Source organism: Prionailurus bengalensis, chromosome D2 (assembly GCF_016509475.1).
Source record: "Prionailurus bengalensis isolate Pbe53 chromosome D2, Fcat_Pben_1.1_paternal_pri, whole genome shotgun sequence".
Lineage (NCBI taxonomy): Eukaryota > Metazoa > Chordata > Mammalia > Carnivora > Felidae > Prionailurus > Prionailurus bengalensis.
Genome location: NC_057351.1, coordinates 28094376 through 28116812, shown reverse-complemented (window position 1 = coordinate 28116812; position 22437 = coordinate 28094376). Strand labels below are relative to the sequence as shown.

Below are 22437 nucleotides of genomic sequence, written 5' to 3'. Positions count from 1 at the left end.
TTTCTCATCATTAGGCTAGAGTTGTGGACTTTGGGAGAGAATACCAGTGAGGTGAAGTGCTATTCTTGTCACAATATGTCAATGGGTACATGATACTCATGTGATATTACTGATGATGTTAACCTTTATCACTTGGCTAATGTAGTGTTTGCCAGGTTTTTTCGGTATTTTGACTAGTTTTGATCAGCTATCACTTATATTTGACTTTCTTTTCCCTGTCTTCCCACTGTTTGGAATGCTTTTCATTTATATTTACTTCAAATGTCATTTTCAGAAATATCTTCTCTGACCACTCAAGCTAAAGAAGTCTGTATGACATTTCACTTTGTATTTTCTTCATCGCATTTATCATTGCCTGAAATTGTCTTGCACAATTGTTTACCTTGTTTATTGTTTGTTGATTGTCTCCCACCCCCTCAAACATGAACATAAGCTTCAGGAGAACAAGATCCTTGTAGGACTATTCACCTCTGTACACTTGACATCTAGCACAAGGGCTAGCATATAATAAGTGCTCAGTAACTATTTTTTGAATAAATGTCAAAGAAAAAAGATCAAGGATTAAATTATTTGTAAGTATTTCTGAAAAAGAATGAAAAATAGCTGAATGATAGGAGGTTCAATTTAATATTCTTAACTGAATCAGTTTAGTTTTAATGAAAAGGTTAAATGCAATCATAAGCATCTATGGAAATAGGTAATCAACATCCTTGTAATTCAGGCTCTCTTATAATGCACTTAATAATGTGAATGCCAGAGTATTTTTCTGACTTATAAGCAAGATATGACTGACAAATGTAAGATCTGCTTAGTTATTATACATCTGCACCATTTGTGACCTTTATTTGCAAATTGGCTCAGTTTTCCTATTGTAGAATTTTTAACAGAATCCGAAGGAGTGTAGAAATAATTGATGCCCTGGATTTTAACTTATACCTGACTTCTTAGCATCTATTATCTTTTCATTTATATTGACAGATAAATGGAACATTTTTATATAAATCTTTCTTTTATAACCCATTTTAAAGAAACTTCGTATGTGTTTCTTTAGGACTTAAAATCTCCAAATCAGAGGGATGAAATCGCAGGGGCCCGGGCCTCTCTGAAGGAAAACTCCCCGCTCTTGCATTCAATTTGTTCAGCTTGTTTGGAACATTCTGATGTTGCTTCCCTTAAAGCCAGCAAGGACACAGTTTGTGAAGAAATTCACAATGCCCTCAATGTAATTTCAAATGCTTCACAAGGCATCCAGAATACGATTGCCCCACCGGAATCTAAGGCAGCCACCCTGGGAAGTGCCCTTGATGAGCTTGAGGTAAGTGGAGAGAAAGGTAAAATGTGATTTGATGTACCCCAAGATGAAAATAAACACGGGTTTTCAGACCTGTGTTGGAGTTTAGACTATGAGTAAATAAAAAATCCAGTTACTTAATCAGTCTCTATCATTGCCTTGTATCTTCCAATGAATTGATTGGCAGGAAAATATTCTATCTTTAGACTTCTGATTCCGGGGCGCCTGGGTGGCGCAGTCGGTTAAGCGTCCGACTTCAGCCAGGTCACGATCTCGCGGTCCGTGAGTTCGAGCCCCGCGTCAGGCTCTGGGCTGATGGCTCGGAGCCTGGAGCCTGTTTCCGATTCTGTGTCTCCCTCTCTCTCTGCCCCTCCCCCGTTCATGCTCTGTCTCTCTCTGTCTCAAAAATAAATAAATGTTAAAAAAAAAAAAATTAAAAAAAAAAAAAAGAAAAAAATAGACTTCTGATTCCTTTATATTACTTCCAAGGAAGTCAATGAATTTAAAGTGAGATTGTTGATTATATTGAAATGATGATTTTAGTTTACATGGATCAATTTATGAAATGTAGGATTTACTCATTCCACAAATACTTATTACTGGCACTTTCTTTGTGCTTGGGATATAATAGAGCACTCCCCTCATGAAGCTTACGTTTTAACAGAGAAATATAGGCAAAAAACCAAAAACAATGAACACTGTGGATAAGTAAATACAATGTTACATTGAGAAAGTGAGATGACTTGAAGGCTTGAAGGAGATTAGATAATTCGGCAGATGGATATCTAAAACTAATGTTTAAAACCATATATATCCCCATTGTTTAAGGACAGCACAGACATCAGGGTGCCTAAGTGGAAAGTAAGGGGATGAGTCAGAGCTGAACTGAGAAGATCCAATGGGGCCAGGTTATAGAGAACTGTGTGGGTTGTTGGGGGTTCTGGCTTTTACTTCAAGTTAAATGGGAGCCATTGTAAGGTTTTAAGCAGAGGTATGACACTGGAATCTAAGAAGGACTACACTGGCTACCTGAAGAACATAGACTGAAGGGGGAACCAAAGAAGAAGCTGAAAAACCAGGCAGAAAACTATTATAGAAATACGGGTTCCATCCTTATGTTTACATACACCAACTCATTCCACCTGACAGTTTAGTTTGGACCAAGGTGGCCTCAGTGATTATTAAAGCTAAATTTTGTAAATGAAGCCAACTAGATTTGACAGAACTAGTGTGGGATGTGAAAGAAAGGGAGGAGCTATGGCTGATCTTTCAGGCTGGATCTTCCCAATGCACACACTGAACAGAGTTTGGGATACAGGTGTTGTTAGGAATTAACATGTGTGAAGGGAAGAGGGAGGGAGCAAATTGAGCAGAGGAAGAATTCTACCTGTGGGCCAAACCCACAAAGTGTAGACCAATCAGTAGAGAGCTCGAGAGGAAGGGTTACCCTTTAGTGTACCTTCTCAGGCAGACATAGCCAGACTTTTTTCTTTTCTTTTTTTTTTTTTTTTTGCCTCCGTCAGGCGATAGATGCAGGTCACCCTGCCTTGGGAAGGGTATGACGTCCAGGCACAGGGAAGAGGGGGCAGGCCTCTGCATCTGAGGCAAACCCTGTGTGAACTGACAGCTGGGGGCCATCTGCTGGCCTTACTCCCAACAGCCCACAACTCAGCAATAAGTCGTACACAGAAGAGAGATGTGAACAGTACACCTCTCTGTCTACCACAAATAATCTTAAGGTTTTGTGTTTTTGTTTTTCGTTTTTTTGTTTTTTTGTTTTTCTTCTTTAGCAGCTTGATAGATGAAGTTTTCATCAACCATGATGAGGAACACTGGGTGAAGCCAGTTTTGAGAGGAAGATCAGAAACTCAGTTTTCAACAGGTTTAGCTTGAGATATTTATCAGACATTCGAGTGTGATGTCAAAGATCATTAACTATGTAAGTCAGACACACAGTTGCTTGATGAGAAGCAACATAGTGTAGTGCCTAAAAATAACAGTTTTAGAACCCAAATGCCAGGGCCTCTCTCTCAGCTGTGGACTTGTTGCCCATGTGACCTTAGGAAAGATACTTAAAAAAAAATTTTTTTTAATGTTTATTTTTGAGAGAGAGAGAGAGAGGGAGAGAGAGAGGCAGACTGAAAATGGGGGAGGGGCAGAGAGAGAGGGAGACAGAGTCAGAAGCAGGCTCCAGGCTCTGAGCTGTCAGCACAGAGCCGGACTTGGGGCTCCTACCCACAATCTGTGAGGTCATGACCTGAGCCAAAGTCGGATGCTTAACTGACTGAGCCACCCAAGCGTTCCATGAACTTTGGAAAGTTACTTAATTCTCAGTTTTCTCATCTCTAAAGTGGATTAACAATAGGGCCTACATCGTAGTTTTGTCAGAATCAGTGAATCAACAATACATGTAAAATGCTTAGAGGAGTGACAGGTACATTATAAGTGCTCACTAAATATTAGCTCTCATTATCATTAGTGGAGATGACTATTTGAAGGCAAAATTTTCCACAATGAAATCAATGCAATTAAAATTACTAAAGTCTTACTGGTAATTTAAAATATAAACTAAATACATATAATTCCTATTATTGTTCTTAACATTATTTCTTTCATGACAAACTTATGAAAATATAATTTATTTAAATTTAGAGTAACCTTTATTCTTTTCCTTTAGTTACTTGTCTTTAAACAGATGTCTTCATTTCTAATCTGACATTATTAAATTCCTCATTATTGACATCCATGCAAAAATTTATTATTAAGTTCATAATAATTAGCATCTATGTGAAAATTCTAGAAACTAAGTAAAATAGAAAATTAGTGGTGACTCTTTAACAGTACCCATCATCTAATTGTTTTCCATCTAATTGTTAATAAACTTGTCTATTAGATGCATGTGTTCTCTTCATAGTAAGATTGAAAACTCCTTGTTTTCAAGGGAAAGATTGTCTTTCTTACTAATTTTATACCAGTGATGCTGGCAGAATGTTAGGTCCCCCATACATTAATATGTAACATTACTTCATAGCTAAACAGTTAACATAAATGTATTACTTAATTATTACAGTGTCACTATAAGATAAATCCTTAATTTTTGTTTTACAGAAAATAAAACTGAGACTTAAGGAAGTTATATAACTTGCTCAAATCAGAAGGCTAGTGAGTGGTAGTGTCTAGAATGTGATCTAGTCTTTCTGATTCCAGAAGGTATTCAAGTTCCGTGCTGTATTGAATTCTCACAGATACAACTTAACATGCTTAATTTATGCTAAGATTCTTAATCTGTACGAACCATCAGAGAAATTATAAATGTAACCAAGTCCAAAAGATGGAATTCTTTTTTAGTGAAAAGGACTTTGTGCCTGAGTAATTTAAATAGAACTACTCTGTATTTGAAGCGTAGCTGGTATGGTGACCTAAAGTGGACTGATAGGACTGTATATCATATTTTTCACAGAACTAAAAACAGAATTATGTCAGGGGATAAGATATCCAGTTTATCCTGGATACTTATTCTATATTCTTAGGATTATAGAAGAAGATGGAATATTTCCAAATTGTTCTTTCTTTTGTGACTTCTCCTTTTTCTATTTAGTTGAAAGTGTGAAAGTGGCTGCTACAGATAATATATGGCAATAATTAGAAGGAGAAAGTGTGTGTGTGTGTGTGGGTGTGTAACTTTGATGGGAGTGGGAATAGGTATAGTGATGGAGTCTTCCCTTTCTCAAGATGAGTGGCTGACTCATTTCTGAATGAGGCAGGAGAAAGATATTTCCCAGAAATCCTAATGCTGTCTTAACAACCTTTGAAATCAGTCCCAGTTACAGCTAGGGATGTACAAACCAGTACAAAATGCCTGAATTTGCATATATCTATATCTATATATATATCTATATCTATCTATCTATATTATTATCTGTTACAAATAGCTGCAGAGTCTCTCTGAACCAGAATTTATTGAGCATTTAGCTTTCTAAAATGGTTTTGTAAATTAAATGGTTGCATTTTTCTTCATTTACACGAAACTGTATTGGTAAAGGATCCAAAATAACCTTTGCTCTATCTTGCTTCTGCAAATATAATACTATGAAATAAACTGATGTAGTAAATACTCTGTTGGGAGTAAGTCTCATTAAATGTTTATAGTGTGGAAATGTATCAGAGTGCTTATTCAACAACTACGATGCTGAAGCTTTGTTAAATCTTTCATTCTGGTTCATGGCTGGTTGTGGATATTAAACCTGAGATTTTTTGCTAGAGGAGAAAATAGAAGTTGAATTAGAACACTGTACAGGCTAAACTGATTAATATATTGGAGAGCCTGATGTTAATTATAAGACCGTTCTTTTTGCATTTGTGACTGAATAGGAGTTGAAAAGTGTCAAATTACAGATTGACAGAATTTTAAAAATACCTTTAAACGAGAAACTTTGCCAGTGAAAATTGCTTTGCAACTCCAAGTCCATTAAGACATATTTTCTCTTTTTAAAAATTAAAAAAAATTAAGTAAAAAACTTTTTAATATATATTTTTAAGCTTATTTATTTCTTTTGAGAGAGAGAAAGAGCACAAGTGGGGTCAGGGCAGAGAGAGATGGAGAGAGAATTCCAAGTATAATCTGTGCTATTAGCAAATAGTCCCACGTGGGGCTTGAACTCACAAACCGTGAGATCATGACCTGAGCAGGTATCAAGAGTCAGACCCTTAACCAACTGAGCCACTCAGGTGCCCCAAGACATATTTTCTCTTACGCAGTGGGAAAAAGTGGTGGTTGTAATCATGGCTGTAAGAATTATCCAGAACTTCTTGTGTTAAAGATGATAATAACAAAAGAGTTTTGTAGTATTTTATCAAACAACTGTCATATTTATTTTCTTATTTTTAATATATTCATTCCTATATCATCATTCATATATTTCTTTATTCACTGTTGTATTCCCAACACCTAGAACAATGTCCTATACATAGTAAGTGCTAAGTGAATATCACTGAACTGAAAGTAGGAAGGAAGAAAGGAGGGAAGGAAGGAAAGAAAGCATATAGGAATGCTGTATGTCATTTTGTGATTTGCAGGAAAGAACATGTTTTCCTTACTCCTTTTTTTTCCTCTTCTTTCTCCAAATGATAGCATATGTACTTGGAGTATGTTGCTGTACTTAATTTTTAACTGGGCCATGGATTTAGTGAGGGTAACTGCCAGAAATATATCTAAGTGATATGCTGCTTAGATTTTTTTTCTGTGATAAGAGAAAAAGTTATCTACTTTTAGTAGCTATTTAGGCTAATATCTAGCTTTAGTTTAGGTTCCCTGCCACTGCCAAGATAGGCTGCCTTTTACCAAGAGTAATTAATTTTGAAGAATGTGTTTACCTGAGGGAGAAAACAGCCTCTGGCAATCAGATTAGCATTTAGGAACTAAAGAAAAATGGGCATCACTGGTGTCTAGAAGCCCTTTGATATGATTTTATTTTATTTTTTTTAAGTTTAGTTTCTAGAAATATAAACTGAAAGAACTAAAAGTGATAAATAAAATATTTTTAAATACATGGGTAATCTGATAGGTAAATTGGGGAAATTCATTGAGGCACGCCAGATACAAAAAGCAGACATCCAGACTAGCAAACCAGCAATAGCACTGTGCTGATACTGAGGATTTCTTTTCCATTATGGCCTGTAGCTTGGATTTTGAAAGACCATGAACTGAGGACAAAAGACAAAGCCTTTATCTTGCCATCTGGAAAGTCACATGTCCCTTGAGTGAAGCGGAGAATCCTTAAATTTCACTACCTTTTTGGATGAATAAGAAAAACATGAGCTCATACAGTAGGAGATAGTAGGAAAACGTGACTGGCTTAACTTTGACTCTGGGTAGCTCAGAAAAACTACTATAAAATACCTTGGAAAGTTTTTAACCATAAGTCTGTCCTTATCTGGATTTTGGGTCAGAATTCATATTGTCTGTATAACCTCTAAAACCCAAGCTGAAAATTTAATTTAAATTGTCCTGTCTTGGCAATACCTCCACGTACTTGCCTGAAGTAAACTCAAGTTCTCTGTGTACTTTATACATAGTCCACAAAAAATTTTCATAAAGGTCTAAGGAAAGTGAATTGTCACAAGATACACAAATAAGCAAGACACATGAATGAGACTTTGCAGAAAGCAAACTGCAGAATTAGAACTTAAGACACTGCAGATATTGAAATTATGATAGTGAATATAAAGTAGTATACTTAATATACATTATTCACTCATTTATTTACTAAAGTATGAGGAGTATGGTGAGGGAACAAAAGACTGTCCAAATTGGCCAGGCAGAAAACTGTCTAAAATGAGAAACATAATCGTGAAAATTCAATGGTTAGGCAAGACAGGAGATTGGATAGAGAATTAATGATCTGGAAGATATATTTGAAGTTCTTTATAATGCACCATGGAGACACAAAAATAAAAATACTTTTTAAAAAGCAATTAAGATACATGGAGGATGTGTGACAGTTTTAAAATATTCTAATATAAGATCCAGAAGAGAGAAAGTATAAAAATGATACTAAGAATTTCCTAGGATTGATGAAAGATACCAACCTTCATAGCTAAGAATCCCAATAATTCTCAAGAAACATGTATAAAAAGAAATTCACGTTTACACATACTGTAGTGAAGCCGAAGAACACCAAAAACAAAAAGAATATTTTTTAAAAAGGGAGACCTCTGTTCTCAGCAAGATGGCAGAATAGAAGGCTCCTGACTTTCCCTCTATCTGTGAACACACTGAATAAACAACTACGCGTGTATCAGTTACCTCTGAGAGAAATCCAGAAACTAGTTGAGAGATTCCTGCACTTTGAACAGTTGAGAAAATACCCACATCAAGACAGGTAGGAAAAGCTGAGATATACTTTCACCATGAACTCCACCTCAAGCAGATTACCATATAAATGAGATGAAGCCTCCATTTCCCAGCTTCTCCTTGAAGAGCAAAGCTTTTGTTTTTAATTGTTGAAGTATATTTGACATACAATATCCTGTTAGTTTCAGGTGCACAACATATTGATTCTATACATTACTCAGTGCTCATCATGATAAGTGTTGTCACTGTCACCATACAATGTTACTACAGTATTATTGACTATATTCCCTATGCTGTACTTTTTATCTCTATGACTTATTGTTTTATAAATAGAAGTTTGTACCGCTTAGACCTCTTCATCTTTTTTGCTCATCCCCTCACTCATCTCACCTCTGGCAACAACTAGTTCTCTGTATTTAAAATATGGGTTGTTTTGTTTTGCTTGTTTGTTTGCTTTTGTAGATTCCACATTACAGTGAAATCATGTGGCATTTATCTTTCCTGTTTGACTCATTTCACTTAGCTTAATACCCTCTAAGTCCATTTATGTTGTTGCAAATGGCAATATCTCATCCATTTTTATGGCTATGTACTATTTCATTGTAGATATATACCACTCCTTCTTCATCTGTTCATTTATCGATGGACACTTGGGTTGCTTCCATATCTTAGCTATTATAAATAATGCTGCAATAAATATAGGGGTACATTTATATTTTTGGATTAGTGTTTTTATTTTTTGGGGGGTAAATACCCAGTAGTGAAATTACTGGACTGTATGGTAGCTATAATTTTAATTTTTTGAGGAAACTCCATATTGTTTTCCACAATGGTTGCATCAATTTATTTTTCTACCAACAGGGCATGGAGGACTCCTTTTTCTCTGTGTTCTTGCCAATAGTTTTTTTTTTAACGTTTATTTATTTATTTTGAGAGAGAGAGAGAGAGAGAGCATGAGTGGGAAAGGGGCAGAGAGAGAAGGAGACAGGATCCCAAGCTAGCTCCATGCTGTCAGCACAGAGCTGGTCACAGGACTCGATCTCACAAACTGTGAGATCATGACCTAAGCCAAAATCAGGAGTTGGATGCTTAACTGACTGAGCCACCAAGGAACCCCAACACTTGCTGTTTATTATCTTTGTGATAGTAGCCCTTGTGACTGGTGTGAGGTAATACCTCGTTATAGTTTTTGTTTGCATTTCCCTGGTAATTAGGGATGTTGAGCACCTTTTCAAGTGTTCAGTTGGTCATCCCTATGTCTTCGTTGGAAAAATGTCTATTCAGGTCCTCTGCCTGTTTTTAATTGGATTTTTTTGGTATTGAGTTGTATAAGTTTTTCATATATTTTGGATGTTAGCCCCTTATCAGACATATCATTTGCAAATATGTTCTGCCATCCAGTAGGGTGCCTTTTTGTTTTGTTGATGGTTTACTTTGCTGTGAAAAAGCATTTTATTTTGGTGTAGTCCCAATAGTTGATATTTGCCTTTGTTTCCCTTGCCTGAGGAGACATATCCATAAATATGTTGTTAAGGGTGATGTCCAGGAGATTACTGCTTATGTTTTCTTTGAGAAGTTTTATGGTTTTAGTATCCCATTTAATTCTTTAATACATTTTGAGTTTGTGTATGGTATGAGAAAGTGGTCCAGTGTCATTCTTTTGCATGTAGCTGTTCAGTTTTGCCAGCGCCATCTATTGAAGGGATTGTTTCTACCTCATTGTACATTCTTGCCTCCTTTGTCACATTAATTGGCCATATAGATTAGGATTCATTTCTGGGATCTTTATATCATTCTCATAGTCTATGTGTCTATTTTTGTGCCGGTACCATACTGTTTTTATTAGTGTAGCTCTAGTATATTTTTGACATTTGGGATTGTGATACCTCCAGCTTTGTTCTTTCTCAAGATTGCTTTGGTTATTTGAGGTCTTTTGCGGTTCTCTACAAATATTATTTGTTCTGGATCTGTGAAAGATGCTATTGGTGTTTTGATAGGGATTGCACTGAATCTGTAGATTGCTTGGGTAGCATATACATTTTAAAAATATTAATTCTTGCAATCCATGAACATGGAATATGTTTTCATTTTTTTTGTGTCATCTTCAGTTTCTTTCATTAATGTCATATAGTTTTCAGAGTATAGCTCTTTTTCACCTTGGTTAAATTTAGTCTTAGGTATTTTATTCTTTTTGGTGCATTTGTAAGTGGGATTGTTTTCTTAATTTCTTTTTCTGCTGCTTTGTTGTTAGTATGTAGAAATGCAACAGATTTCTGTACTTTTTTACCCTGTAACTTTACTAAATTCATAGTTTATTGATGGAGTCTTTAGAGTTTTCTATATATAGTATCATGTTATCTGAAATAATACCAGTTTTACTTCTTCCTTACCAATTTGGATGTCTTTTATTATTTCCTTTTTCTTATCTTATTTATGTGGTTAGGACTGCCAGTACTTTTTTTTTTTCAACTTTTTTTTTAATTTTTTTATTTTTGGGACAGAGAGAGACAGAGCATGAACGGGGGAGGGTCAGAGAGAGAGGGAGACACAGAATCGGAAACAGGCTCCAGGCTCTGAGCCATCAGCCCAGAGCCCTACGCGGGGCTCTAACCCACAGACCGCGAGATTGTGACCTGGCTGAAGTCGGACACTTAACCGACTGTGCCACCCAGGCGCCCCAGACTGCCAGTACTTTAATGGATACAAGTGGTGAGAGTGGTCATCCTTGTCTTTTTCCTGATCTTAAAGGAAGTTTTCACTTTTTTCCCATTGAGTGTGATATTAGTTGTGGGTTTTTCATTAATGGTCTCTATTATGTTGAGGTATGTTTCTTCTAAACCCACTGTGTTGACAATTTTTATCATGAATGGGTGTTGTATTTTATCAGATGCTTTTTCTGTATCTATTGAAATGATCGTATGGTTTTTATCCTTCCTCTTGTTAATATTATGTATCACATTGATTGATTTGTAAATATTGAACCACCTTTGCATCCCTGGAATCAATCTCATGTGGTCCTGGTAAATGATCTTTTTAATGTGCTATTGAATCCAGTTTATTAATATCTTGTTGAGGATTTTTGCATCTATGTTTATCAAGGTTTTTTTTTTTTGTACTGTCTTTTTGTTTTTTGTAGTATCTTTTTGTAGTTTTCTTTTTTCATAGTATCTTTGTCTGGTTTTGGTGTCAAGATAAAGCTGGTTTTGTAGAATGAATTTAAAGTTTTTCTTCCTCTTCTCTATTTTGGAATAGTTTGAATAGAATAGGTATTGATTCTTATTTAAATATTTGATGGAGTTCACTTATGAAGGCATCTGGTCCTGAATATTTGTTTGTTAGGAGTCTTTTGATTACTGATTCAATTTCATTACTATTAATTGATCTGTTCAAGTTTCTATTTTCTCTGTTTTGTTTTAGAAGATTGTATGTTTCAAGGAATGTATTCATTTCTTCTATGTGGTCCAATATGTTGGCATCTAATTTTTCATAATATTCTCTTATAATTCTTTGTAGATATGTAACATCAGTTGTTATTTCTCCTCCCTCATTTATAATTTTATTTGATTCCTCCCTCTTCTTGTTGAGTTTGACTAAAGGTTTATTTATTTTTCAAAGAAACAACTCTTGGTTTTATTGATCCTTTCTGTTGTTTTTGTAGTTCGTAGTCCACTTATTTCCATTCTAATCTTTATTATTTCCTTTCTTTTGCTAGCTTTGGGCTCTGTTATTCTTTTTTTAGTTCTTTAGAGGTAAAGTTAGTTTTTTTTATTTGAGATTTTGCTTGTTTCTAGGGTAAGCTTGTATCACTAAAATTCCCTGTTAGAACTGCTTTTGTTGTGTGCCAAAGGTTTTAGATCATTGTGTTTTACTTTCCATTTGTCTCCATGTATTTTTTGATTTCCTCTTTTATTTTTTCTCTGACCCATAGGTTATTTAGTAGCTACCATTGCTGTTTGGCCTCCAAATGTTTGTTTTTTCCTGCATTTTTTTCTTGCAAATGATTTCTTTTTTATTTTTAAAATAATTAACATACAGTTTAATATTAGTTTCAGGTGTACAATATAGCAATTGAACAGTTTCCATACACCTAATGCTCATCAACAGCAAGTGCCCTTTTTAAGTCCCATCACCTATTTAACCCATCCTCCCATCCACCTCCTCTCTGGTAACCATCAGTTTGTTTTTTTTTTTTTTTGTAGCTAAGAGTCTGTTTCTTTGTTTGCCTTTCTCTCTTTTTTCATTTTTTTTCTTTTGTTTCTTTTTTATTAAATGTTTACTTATTTACGAGAGAAAGAATGCACAAGTGGAAGGGGAAGAGAGAGAAAGAGAGAATCTCAAGCAGGCTCCGCATTCAGCACAGAGCTTGATATGGGGATTAATTCCTTGATTACTCTGCTGCTTCATTATTGGTGTATAGAAATGGAACTGATTTCTGTATGTTGATTTTATGTCTTGAAACTTTGCTGAATTCATGTATCAGTTTGAGGAGTTTTTTGTGGAGTCTTTCAGGTTTTCCATGTAGAGTATCATGTTGTATGTGACGAGTGAAAGTTGGACTTCTTTGCCAGTTTGTATATCATTTCTTTTTGCTGTCTGATTCTTGAGGCTAGGGCTTCCAGTACTATGTTGAACATCAGTGGTGAGCGTGGACTTCCCTGTTGTGTTCCTGACCCTAGGGGAAAGATCTCAGTTTTTCCCCGTTGAGGATGATATTATCTGTGAGTCTTTTGTATATGGCCTTTATGATGTTGAGGTATGTTCCTTCTATCCCTCCTTTCTTGAGTGTTTTTATCAAGAAAGGATGCTCTGTATTTGTCAAATGCTTTTTCTGTCCATACGTACACCCTTACTTTTTGGGAGATTTTTGATTACTGTTTCAATTTCTTTACTGGTTATGGGTCTGTTCAAGTTTTTTATTTCTTCCTGTTTCAGTTTTGGTAATTTGTGTATCCATTTCTTCCAAATTGCCCAATTTGTTGACATATAATTGCTCATAATATTCTCTTATTATTGTTTGTATTTCTTTGGTTTGGTTGTGATCTCTTTCATTCATGATTTCACCTATTTGGGTTTTTTTCTTTTTCTTTTTGATAAATCTGTCTATAGGTTTATCAATTTTGTTAATTCTTTCAAAGAGCCAGCTCCTAGTTTCATTGATCTGTTCTACTGTTTTTTTTTTAGATCATTGATTTCTTCTCTAATCTTTATTATTTCCCTTCTTCTGCTGTTTTGGGGCTTCATTTGCTGTGTTTTTTTCCAACTCCTTTAGGTATAAGTATAGGTTGTATATTTGAGACATTTTTTCCTTCTTTAGGAAGGCCTTGATTGCTATATACTTCCTTCTTATGACTGCCTTTACTGTGTCCCAAAGGTTTAGGACTGTCATGTTTTCATTTTTATTGGCTTCCCTGTACTTTGTTATTTCCTCTTTAATTTCCTGGCTAACTCATTCATTCTTTACTAGGATGTTCTTTAACCTCCAAGTATTTGTGGTCTTTCTAACTTTTTTTTTTGTGGTTGATTTCAAGGTTCATAGTGTTGTGGTCTGGAAATATGCATGGTATGATCTTGATCTTTTTGAATTTATCAAAGGCTGATTTGTGAGCCAGTGTTTGATCTATTCAAGAGAATGTTTTATGTGCACTCCAGAAGAGTATGTATTCTCCTGCTTTAGGATGAAATGTTCTGAATATATCTATTAAGTCCATCCAGTCCACTGTGTCATTCAAAGCTATTGTTTACATGTTGATTTTCTGCTTAGATGATCTGTCCATTGTTGTAAGTGGGTGTTAAAGTCCCTTACTAATGTGGTATTATTATCAATGAGTTTGTTTATGTTTGTGATTAATTGATTTATATATTTGTGCTTTCACGTTGGGGGCACAAATATTTACAATTGTTAGATCTTGGTGGCTAGAACCCTTAATTATGATACAGTGCTCTTCTTCATCTATTACAGTCTTTCCAATCTAGTTTGTCTGATATAAGTATGGCTCCTCTGGCTTTCTTTTGATATCCATTAGCATGATATGTAGTTCTCCATCCCCTCACTTTCAATCTGCAAGTGTCATTATGTCTAAAATTAATGTCTTGTAGGCAGCATACAGATGGATCTTGTTTTTTTTAATCCATTCTGATACCCTATGTCCATTGATTGGAGCATTACTCCATTTACATTCAGAGTGAATATTAAAAGATATGAATTTAGTGTCATTGTGTTGTCTGTAGAGTTGGTGTTTCTGGTGATGCTCTCTGGGTCTTTCTAGTCTTGGTTGTTTTTGGTTCTTTTTTGTTTTTTTTTGTTTTTATTTATTTATTTTTTCTACAAAAAAGGGGAACTATCTCTCCTTCTTTTCTGAATGACAGCCTTGGCTGGTTAAAGGATTCTTGGCACATATTTTTCCCACTCAGCATGACAAATGTATCTTGCCACTCCTTTATGGGCTGCCCAGTTTCTGTGCACAGATCTACTATGAATCTCATCTATCTTCCCTTGTAGGTGAAGGCCTTTTTTTTCCCCTTGCTGCTTTCATGATTATTTCCCTGTCTGTGTGTTTTGTAAATTTGACTATGATATGCCTTTGAAAGTTGGTTTTTATTGAATCTGATAGGAGTTCTCTGTGCTTCCTGGATTTTGATGTCTGTGTCCTTCCCCAGATTAAGGACATTTTCAGCTATAATTTGCTCATGGAAAACTTCTGCCCCCTTTTCCTTTCTCTTCATCCTCTGGGACTCCTATAATATGAATGTTAGTCATCTTTAATAAATTGTTGAGTTCTCTAAGTCTTGTATCATGATCTTGTGACTTTGTTTTCCTCTTTTTTTAGCTTCATTATTTTCCATAATTTTATCATTTATATCACTGATTTCCTGCTCTTTTTCATACATTGTTACCATCATGGCATCCATTTGAGATTGAATCTTGGTTATGGAATTTTAAATTTCTGCCAGACTAGATTTTGCTTCTTTCATCTCTGCAGAAAGGGTTTCTCTGGTGTATTCCATGTTTTTTTTTTCAACTCCTGCTAATATTCTTAGTATTGTGATTTTAAAGTCTAGTTTAGACATTTTACTTTAAACTGTGTTGATTAAATCCCAGTCATCATTACTTCCTGTTCTTTCTTTTGGGGTGAATTCCTCCATCTTGTCATTTTAGAGGAAGAAAAAAATAATAAAATAAAATAAAAATAAAAACGGTTAAAAACAAAACAAAATCAAATAAAGGAATCTAGATTCTAGTTGTGTTTTGGTCCACTTGTTAAGAGAAGCTTGATAGAAAAGAGGAAAAAAAATTAAAAAATAAGTTAAAATTTAAAAAGTTATAAAATAAAGAAAATAATATAGAATAAAACGTTGCTCTTTCTGTATCTAAGAAAGAAAATGAAAAGAAAAAAACACATAAACAAAAGCAGAAGAAAAAACAAACAAATGAACAAGCAAAGAAAAAGAAACCTAAATGAAGCTAGTTCAGTTTCCCCTAGAACTGAAACTTTGCAGCACACTATGGTTCATAGACTAAGCAGTTGGCAGGGATTTGTGCTGGTCTTCTGGGGGATGTGCTTGGAGAGCACATGGAAGTGGGGCTTGGTGTAAAGACTCCATTCTCCCCTTGGTGAGGCTGCTTAGCTCATTGGGGTCAATCAGTGCAGGTGGGCTAGAAAAAATTGCTTCACCTCACTCTCTAGTCTCCAGAGTGTCTAGTCTGCCACAGATGCAGCAACAATCTCCCCTACTTTGTCTCAGGCTTCCATCTGCTTTCCATCTTCTCTCTATCTGTGTCCAAGCTATCTGCCTGCTAGGTGGTACCTCTCTCCAGAGTTTTATCTCAGATTGGGTTGTGTTTCAAAACCTCACACTTCAGAGATGCCTACGGTTTGGACCCATAGTGATTCTCTAGGGGAGCATTTCACTGTGCTGAAGTTGGTACTGGCTTGTCTCAGAAAATTTTCACATGACCGTGCAGTGGCAGAGGCTCAGAGTTTATGGTAAATTGCAACACACAGCAACACTGCCCTCAGCCTGTGTCTTTGCTCCTATATCAGTAAATGTGGCAGCTCTTTGGGGCCTCCTCGGACTTTTGCCCATGAAGAGGCCATATCACCTTTCTCAAATGCACTCCAAATGGGAACTGCTTCTCCTTGTGCCACATGTGCTGCCCACTCCTGGGGATTCACCTTGCTTCCTTTTCAGGTGCACCACCAGGCACTGAGTTCCAAAACTTCAGACTCTGTGCTCCACTGTTTATAGAAAACTGGTGGTATTGAAACCCTCTCCTTTTTTCCCCATCAATGGTTTTGGGGAACAGATTTCTTGTCCAATCCCCTGCAAGTGTTTTTACTCTTTCTTCTCTCCAGCTACTTTTGGGGGTGGGAGTGCTTTTCTTGTACAACCCCAATGCACTGTACTCTCTTTCCTTTCTCTTTCTCTCTCTGTCTTCTCTCCATGAAATGGCTCCCTACACTCATGGCACCATGGCTTTTCTCTCCCCCAGTTCACCTCTCTGTACTACATACTTGCCAAGATCTCTTACTCAAATTATGCAGATTGTTGCATTAATCCTCAGATCAGTTTCCTAGGTATTCAAAATTGTTTGAGGTTGATCTAGCTTTGTTTCAGGGATGAGACAAGCTCAGAGTCCCCATACTACTACTCCACCACCTTAACTCCTCCTAAACCAACTAAAGAAGTCTTAATAACTATAAGAAGATTGACATCATATGAAGCATCTTTTACATCTTCAGTGGTATGAAACTAGAAATCATTAACAGCTGGAAAGTGGGGAAAATTCACAAATATGTGAAAACTTAACAATATACTTATGACCAACCATTGAGTAAAAAAGGAAATCAAAAGATTTAAAAATATCTTGTAACAAATGAAAATAAAGCTTATTAAAAATGATGGGATGCAGCAAAAGCTGTGCTAAGAGGGTAGCTTATAGTGATAAATGCCTACATTAAGAAAAAAGGTAAAGAAATAATGGATTTGTCTTTACACCTTAAGGAGCTAGGAAAAGAAGAGCCAAATATGCCCAAAATTAGCAGAAGAGAGGACATAACAAAGATCTGGGCATAAATAAATGAAACAGGAATCAGAAGAACTATAGAAAAAATTAGTGAAACTAAGAACTTTTATTAAAAAAGATAAATAATATAAATATATACAAGCATTCAGCTAGATTAAGGGAGAAAACTGAAATAAAATCATAAAGAGGAAACATTACAACTGATATCACATAAGTACTAAGAATTATAAGAAACAATGAGCGATTATATGTCAACAAATTAGATAACCTAGAAGAAAGGGATAAATTTTTAAAATCTTATAATCTGACAAGATTGAGTCAAGAAGAAACAAAATATGAATAGATTAATAACAAAGAACAAAGTTGAAACAGTAATCAAGAACCTCTTTACTAAAAAAAGCCCAGGACTAGATGGCTTCACAGGTGAATTCTATCAAACATTCAAAGAAGAAATTATACCAGCTATTCTTAAACTTTTCCAAAACATAGAACACTTTTTTGGAAGACAGAACACTTGCAAGCTCATTCTATGAGGCCAGCATCATCCTAATACCAAATACAAAGACACCATAAAAAAGTATAGGCCAACATCCCTAATGAACATAGATGCACAATATTCAAGAAAATACTAGTAAACTGAATTCAACAGTTCTTTAAAAGCATTTTACATAATGACCAAGTGGGATTTATTTCTGGGATGAAAGGATGGTATAGCATACACATATCATCAATGTGATGTATCACATTAACATAATGAAAGATAAAATCTGCATGAGCATCTTAATAGGTTGCAGAAAAAGTATTTGACAAATTTCATCATGCGTTCATGATAAAAACACTCAACAAATTAGGTACAGAAGGAACTTTTTTCAACAATAAAGTCTACGTATGTAAAGGCCATATATGAAAGCTTACATGTAACATTATAATCAATGAGGAAAAACTTAAGTCTTTTCTTCTAAGATCCAGTACAAAGAAAGGATGCCTGTTGTTACTACTTCCATTCAAGATAGTACTTGTAGTTCCAGCCAGAGCAAATAGACAAGAAAAAACGTAAAAGCATCCAAATCGGAAAGGAAGAAGTAAAACTATCTCAGTTTGCAGATTAAATAATCATATATATAGAAAACCCTAAAGATTCAACACAAACAACAACAACAAAAAAACCCCGTTAGAAACAATAAACAAATTCCTGCAGGATACAAAATCACATACAAAAATCAGTTGTATTTCTATACACTAATAACGAGCTATCTGAAAACAGTTTAAGAAAACAATCCCATTTACAATAGCAACAAAAAAATTAAATACTTATGAATAAACTTAACCAAAGAGGTAAAAGACTTACACTTTGGAAAGAATAAAACATTGATGAAGAAAATTAAAGAAGATACAGAAATTGTGAAACATCTCATTTTTATGGACTGGAAGACTTAATATTGTTAAAATGTCCATACTACTCAAAGTAGTCTACAGGGTTCAGTTCCAACCCTATGAAAATCCCAATGGCATTCTTTACATAAATAGAAAACAATCATAAAATTCATATAGATCCACAAAGAAACCAAATAGCCAAAGCAATGTGGAGAAAGCTAGAGACATTGTACTTTGTGATTCCAAAAGATATTATAGAGCTAAAGTAATTAAAACAGTATGATACTTACATAAAAACACATATATAGATCATTGGCCAAGAATAGATAGCCCAGAGGTAAATTCAAACACTTATGGTCAACTAATCCCCGACAAAGGTACTAAGACTACAGAATGGGGAAAAGGATAATCTCTTCAACAATGATGTTAAAGTGAGTAATGCAGAAGACAATAATGTCCGGTGGCTGATTTCTCAACTATAGATGATATAAAACAGTGGATTCGCCCTTTTAAGTCTCAGGATTTAAGCTTGAATGCAGTATACAATGCAACTATATTTCAAGAACAATGGTAAAGACATTTTTACACAACTGGAAACGTGTGTAGTTTGTCAAAAACTTCACTGAAGAAATCGCTGAAGAAAGAGAAAAAGGGTACCAATATAAGAATTTGTAAGGAGAAGAAATGGTAAATATATGGGTTTACTTATCAAATACTAACTTTTTTAAAGGATTAATAATTATGTGTACTTAGTATAATTAAAAATATGGAAGTAATGTGCCTGGAAGTAATAGCACATAGTTAAGATTGGAATAAGCTAAATGTTCTAGGATCTTAGAATTTTTTTTTTTTGGAAGAAAGATGAAGGTATTGATTTGCTTTGGATAGTCCAAGTAAGTATGTTAAAATATCTAGAGTAACTACTAAAAATGTATAAGAGACAGTATAATTTGAAAATAGGAAGAAGGAAAAATAGGATGAGAAAATACGAAACTCAGGCTATCCAAAAGAATAAACAAATGGAGGGGGAAAAAAACTAGAAAAAAAATGGGACAAATAAATATAGAAAATATGATAATAAAATGAATCCAAATATTTCTGTAATCATAATAAATGTATATGAAAAGCTACACTTTTAAAATGTTTATTTATTTTTGAGAGAGAGAATGTGTGTTCACTTGAGCTGGGGAGGAGAAGAGAGAAAGGGGCATAGAGGATCTGCAGCAGGCTCTGTGATGACAGCAGAGAGCTCAATGCAGGGCTCAACCTCACAAACCCTGAAATTGTGACCTGACCCAAGGTCAGACACTTAACCAACTGAGCCACCCAGACACCCTGAAAACTACACTCTTAAAAGCTCTAATACTGCGAACTTAGAATAGAAACCAAAATCTAGCTATATGCTGTTTATAAGAAACTCACCTAAAGCATCAAAACAGGAAAAGTTTGAATGTCAAAGGATGAAAGAAAATATATAAGAAATTCTAACCAAAGAATGCTGGTGTAGTATATTAATATTTGCCAGAATAAATTACTAATGATGGTTACTGTCTAGTGGCAAAAGTTTAAATGGATCAGGAGGTTGTAGCACATATTTTTCAAGGACACATGGAAAATGAACAAAAACTGACCCTGAGATTTTCAAAGTAGTATCTGTAGGCCACTACAAGATACTTATATGTAGATAAATAAGTGAAGTTTCCCCACCATTTGGAATCTTTTTTGAAAAGCAAATTTGTATAACTACTAGGTTAAAGAATAAATTATAATTGAAAGTAAAAAGTAGTTGTAACTGAGAAATAATGAAAATAAGCAAGAAAATTTGAGGAATATAACTAATGTAAGTAAAGGGAAATTTATCACCTAAAATAATACTTAGGAAAGAAGAAAAGCTGAAAATTAATAGAAACTATTCATATTTATATTGCACATTGCCTAGCACAGTGCCAGGTACATATTGTTTCTATTTAGAGTTTGAAAGAGAACAATATAAGAAACCTAGAAGGAATAAAAATAATAAGATATGAGTAGAAATTAATTAAATCACAAATATATAGTGAAGATCAACAAAGACAAAAGTGTGTTTTGAAAAGACTAATAAAATTGTCAAACTGGTGATGCAATAGATTAGAAAGAATGAGAGCAAAGAGAAAACAGCATCTAAGAATGACAAAGGTAGCATAACAATGAGAATATTATTAAATATTCCAAATACTTTAATATTGAGAGAATATTATGACCAGATTTATACTGATAAAAATTAAAAATTGGAAATATTCCTATTAAAATATAACTTACCAAAACGGACTCAGAAATAGACAACATGAATTAAGGAATTAAATTGAATTAGTAGTTAACAGTTTTTACACAAAGAAAACACTAGGCCCTGATACATTAACAGACAAGTATTACAAACCCTTCTGGGGATATATCCGTGTATTCTTATGTAACTTCCTGAGAACAGCAAAAGAACTATCAGCTTTTCAATTCATTACATAAAATTGATGACACCAACACCAACAGGCCAATTAAAGATGGGAATTCACATGCCAATCTAAGGACACAGAAATCTTAAAATATGAGCAAACTGTTTAGCAATAAAATAATTCATTACGACAGTTGAATTTATTCTAGGAAAGTGATGTTCAACATTAGAATATCTATTGATGTTCTTTTTAAAAAATGTTTACTTATTTTTGAGAGAGAAAGAGAGAGCGAGAGACAGAGCAAGAGACAGAGCGAGAGACAGAGCATGAGCAGGGGAGGGGCAGAGAGAGAGGGAGACATAGATCTGAAGCAGGCTCCAGGCTCTGAGTTGTCAGTACAGAGCCCGACACAGGGCTCTGACTGACAAACTGTGGGATCATTACCTGAGCTGATGTCAGACACTTAACCGGTTAACTGAACCACTCAGGTGCCTCTCTATTGATGTTATTTACCACAGAGAAAAACATATATTTTAATCTCAGGGGACACAGAAAACATTAGAAAAATTGAATGTAGTTTAAACTTCTAGCAAGCTAGGAACAGAAGTGAATTTTTTTAACTTGCTAAAGGATTTCCATACAATTCTACAGTAAACCTCACACTTAAATTTCAGGTATTATAACATTCCCCTTAAAATTAGGAATGAGACCTAATAATGAATGAAAATGAATAAATTATGGCAATACACATTAAAATGAATGAATAACAAAACATAAAGCTTTTACAAAAAAGCAAGCAATATAAGAATCCATACAACATTTTAAAAATCTATATAAAGGTTGAAACTTGCAATACTACACCATATATATACATATATACATATATATATGTATACATATATATGTATATATATGTATACATATGTATATACATACACATATGGGTTTTTTTTAGTGGTACAAATGTATGTGGTAAGCTATAAAGAGAAGAAAAATTATAATTAATGCAAAATTTAGGAGCAGAGTGGGTGAGGAAAGAGGGTACATAGCCACATCAGGAGGTTTAGAGCTATGAGCATATTCTTTTTCTTAAGCTGGTTGTTACATAGATGTTTTATTATTATTATCTTTATTTATAATAATCTGTTATTTATGAAGTAGTTATTAAAATTTAATGAAATATATTAAAATAGTATAAATCTTAGAATAGGTGATGCTACAATGTTCTCTTTAAATTTAATAGGCATTTGTTAAATCTAGTTTGTGTGAAGCATTGTGCTAGGTATTGCCTTATTAGCACCTTACATTTGCAATATTAAGTGTGTTTATCTGCATATTTTATTAATAGGACAAGATTTCCTTGTAGAGCAAGTAGGTCAGGAATTATTATTTGTTTTATAGAGCAGAAAACTAGTCTTCTGTCAAGTTGTATAACTTGTCCAAGGTCAAATAGACAGTAATTAGAAGA

General features: G+C 34.5%; 1 protein-coding gene across 2 annotated transcripts in view; it reads left to right on the top strand.

Moving 5' to 3' along the window:
- The window catches only part of CTNNA3 (catenin alpha 3), a 1753506-nt gene that overhangs the window by 434765 nt on the left and 1296304 nt on the right, over positions 1 to 22437 (top strand). For both annotated transcript variants that reach the window (XM_043596448.1, XM_043596447.1), the window contains exon 6: positions 1052 to 1315. In XM_043596448.1, coding sequence (XP_043452383.1) covers positions 1052 to 1315 — 264 coding nt within the window. The remainder of the gene's footprint in view (positions 1 to 1051; positions 1316 to 22437) is intronic.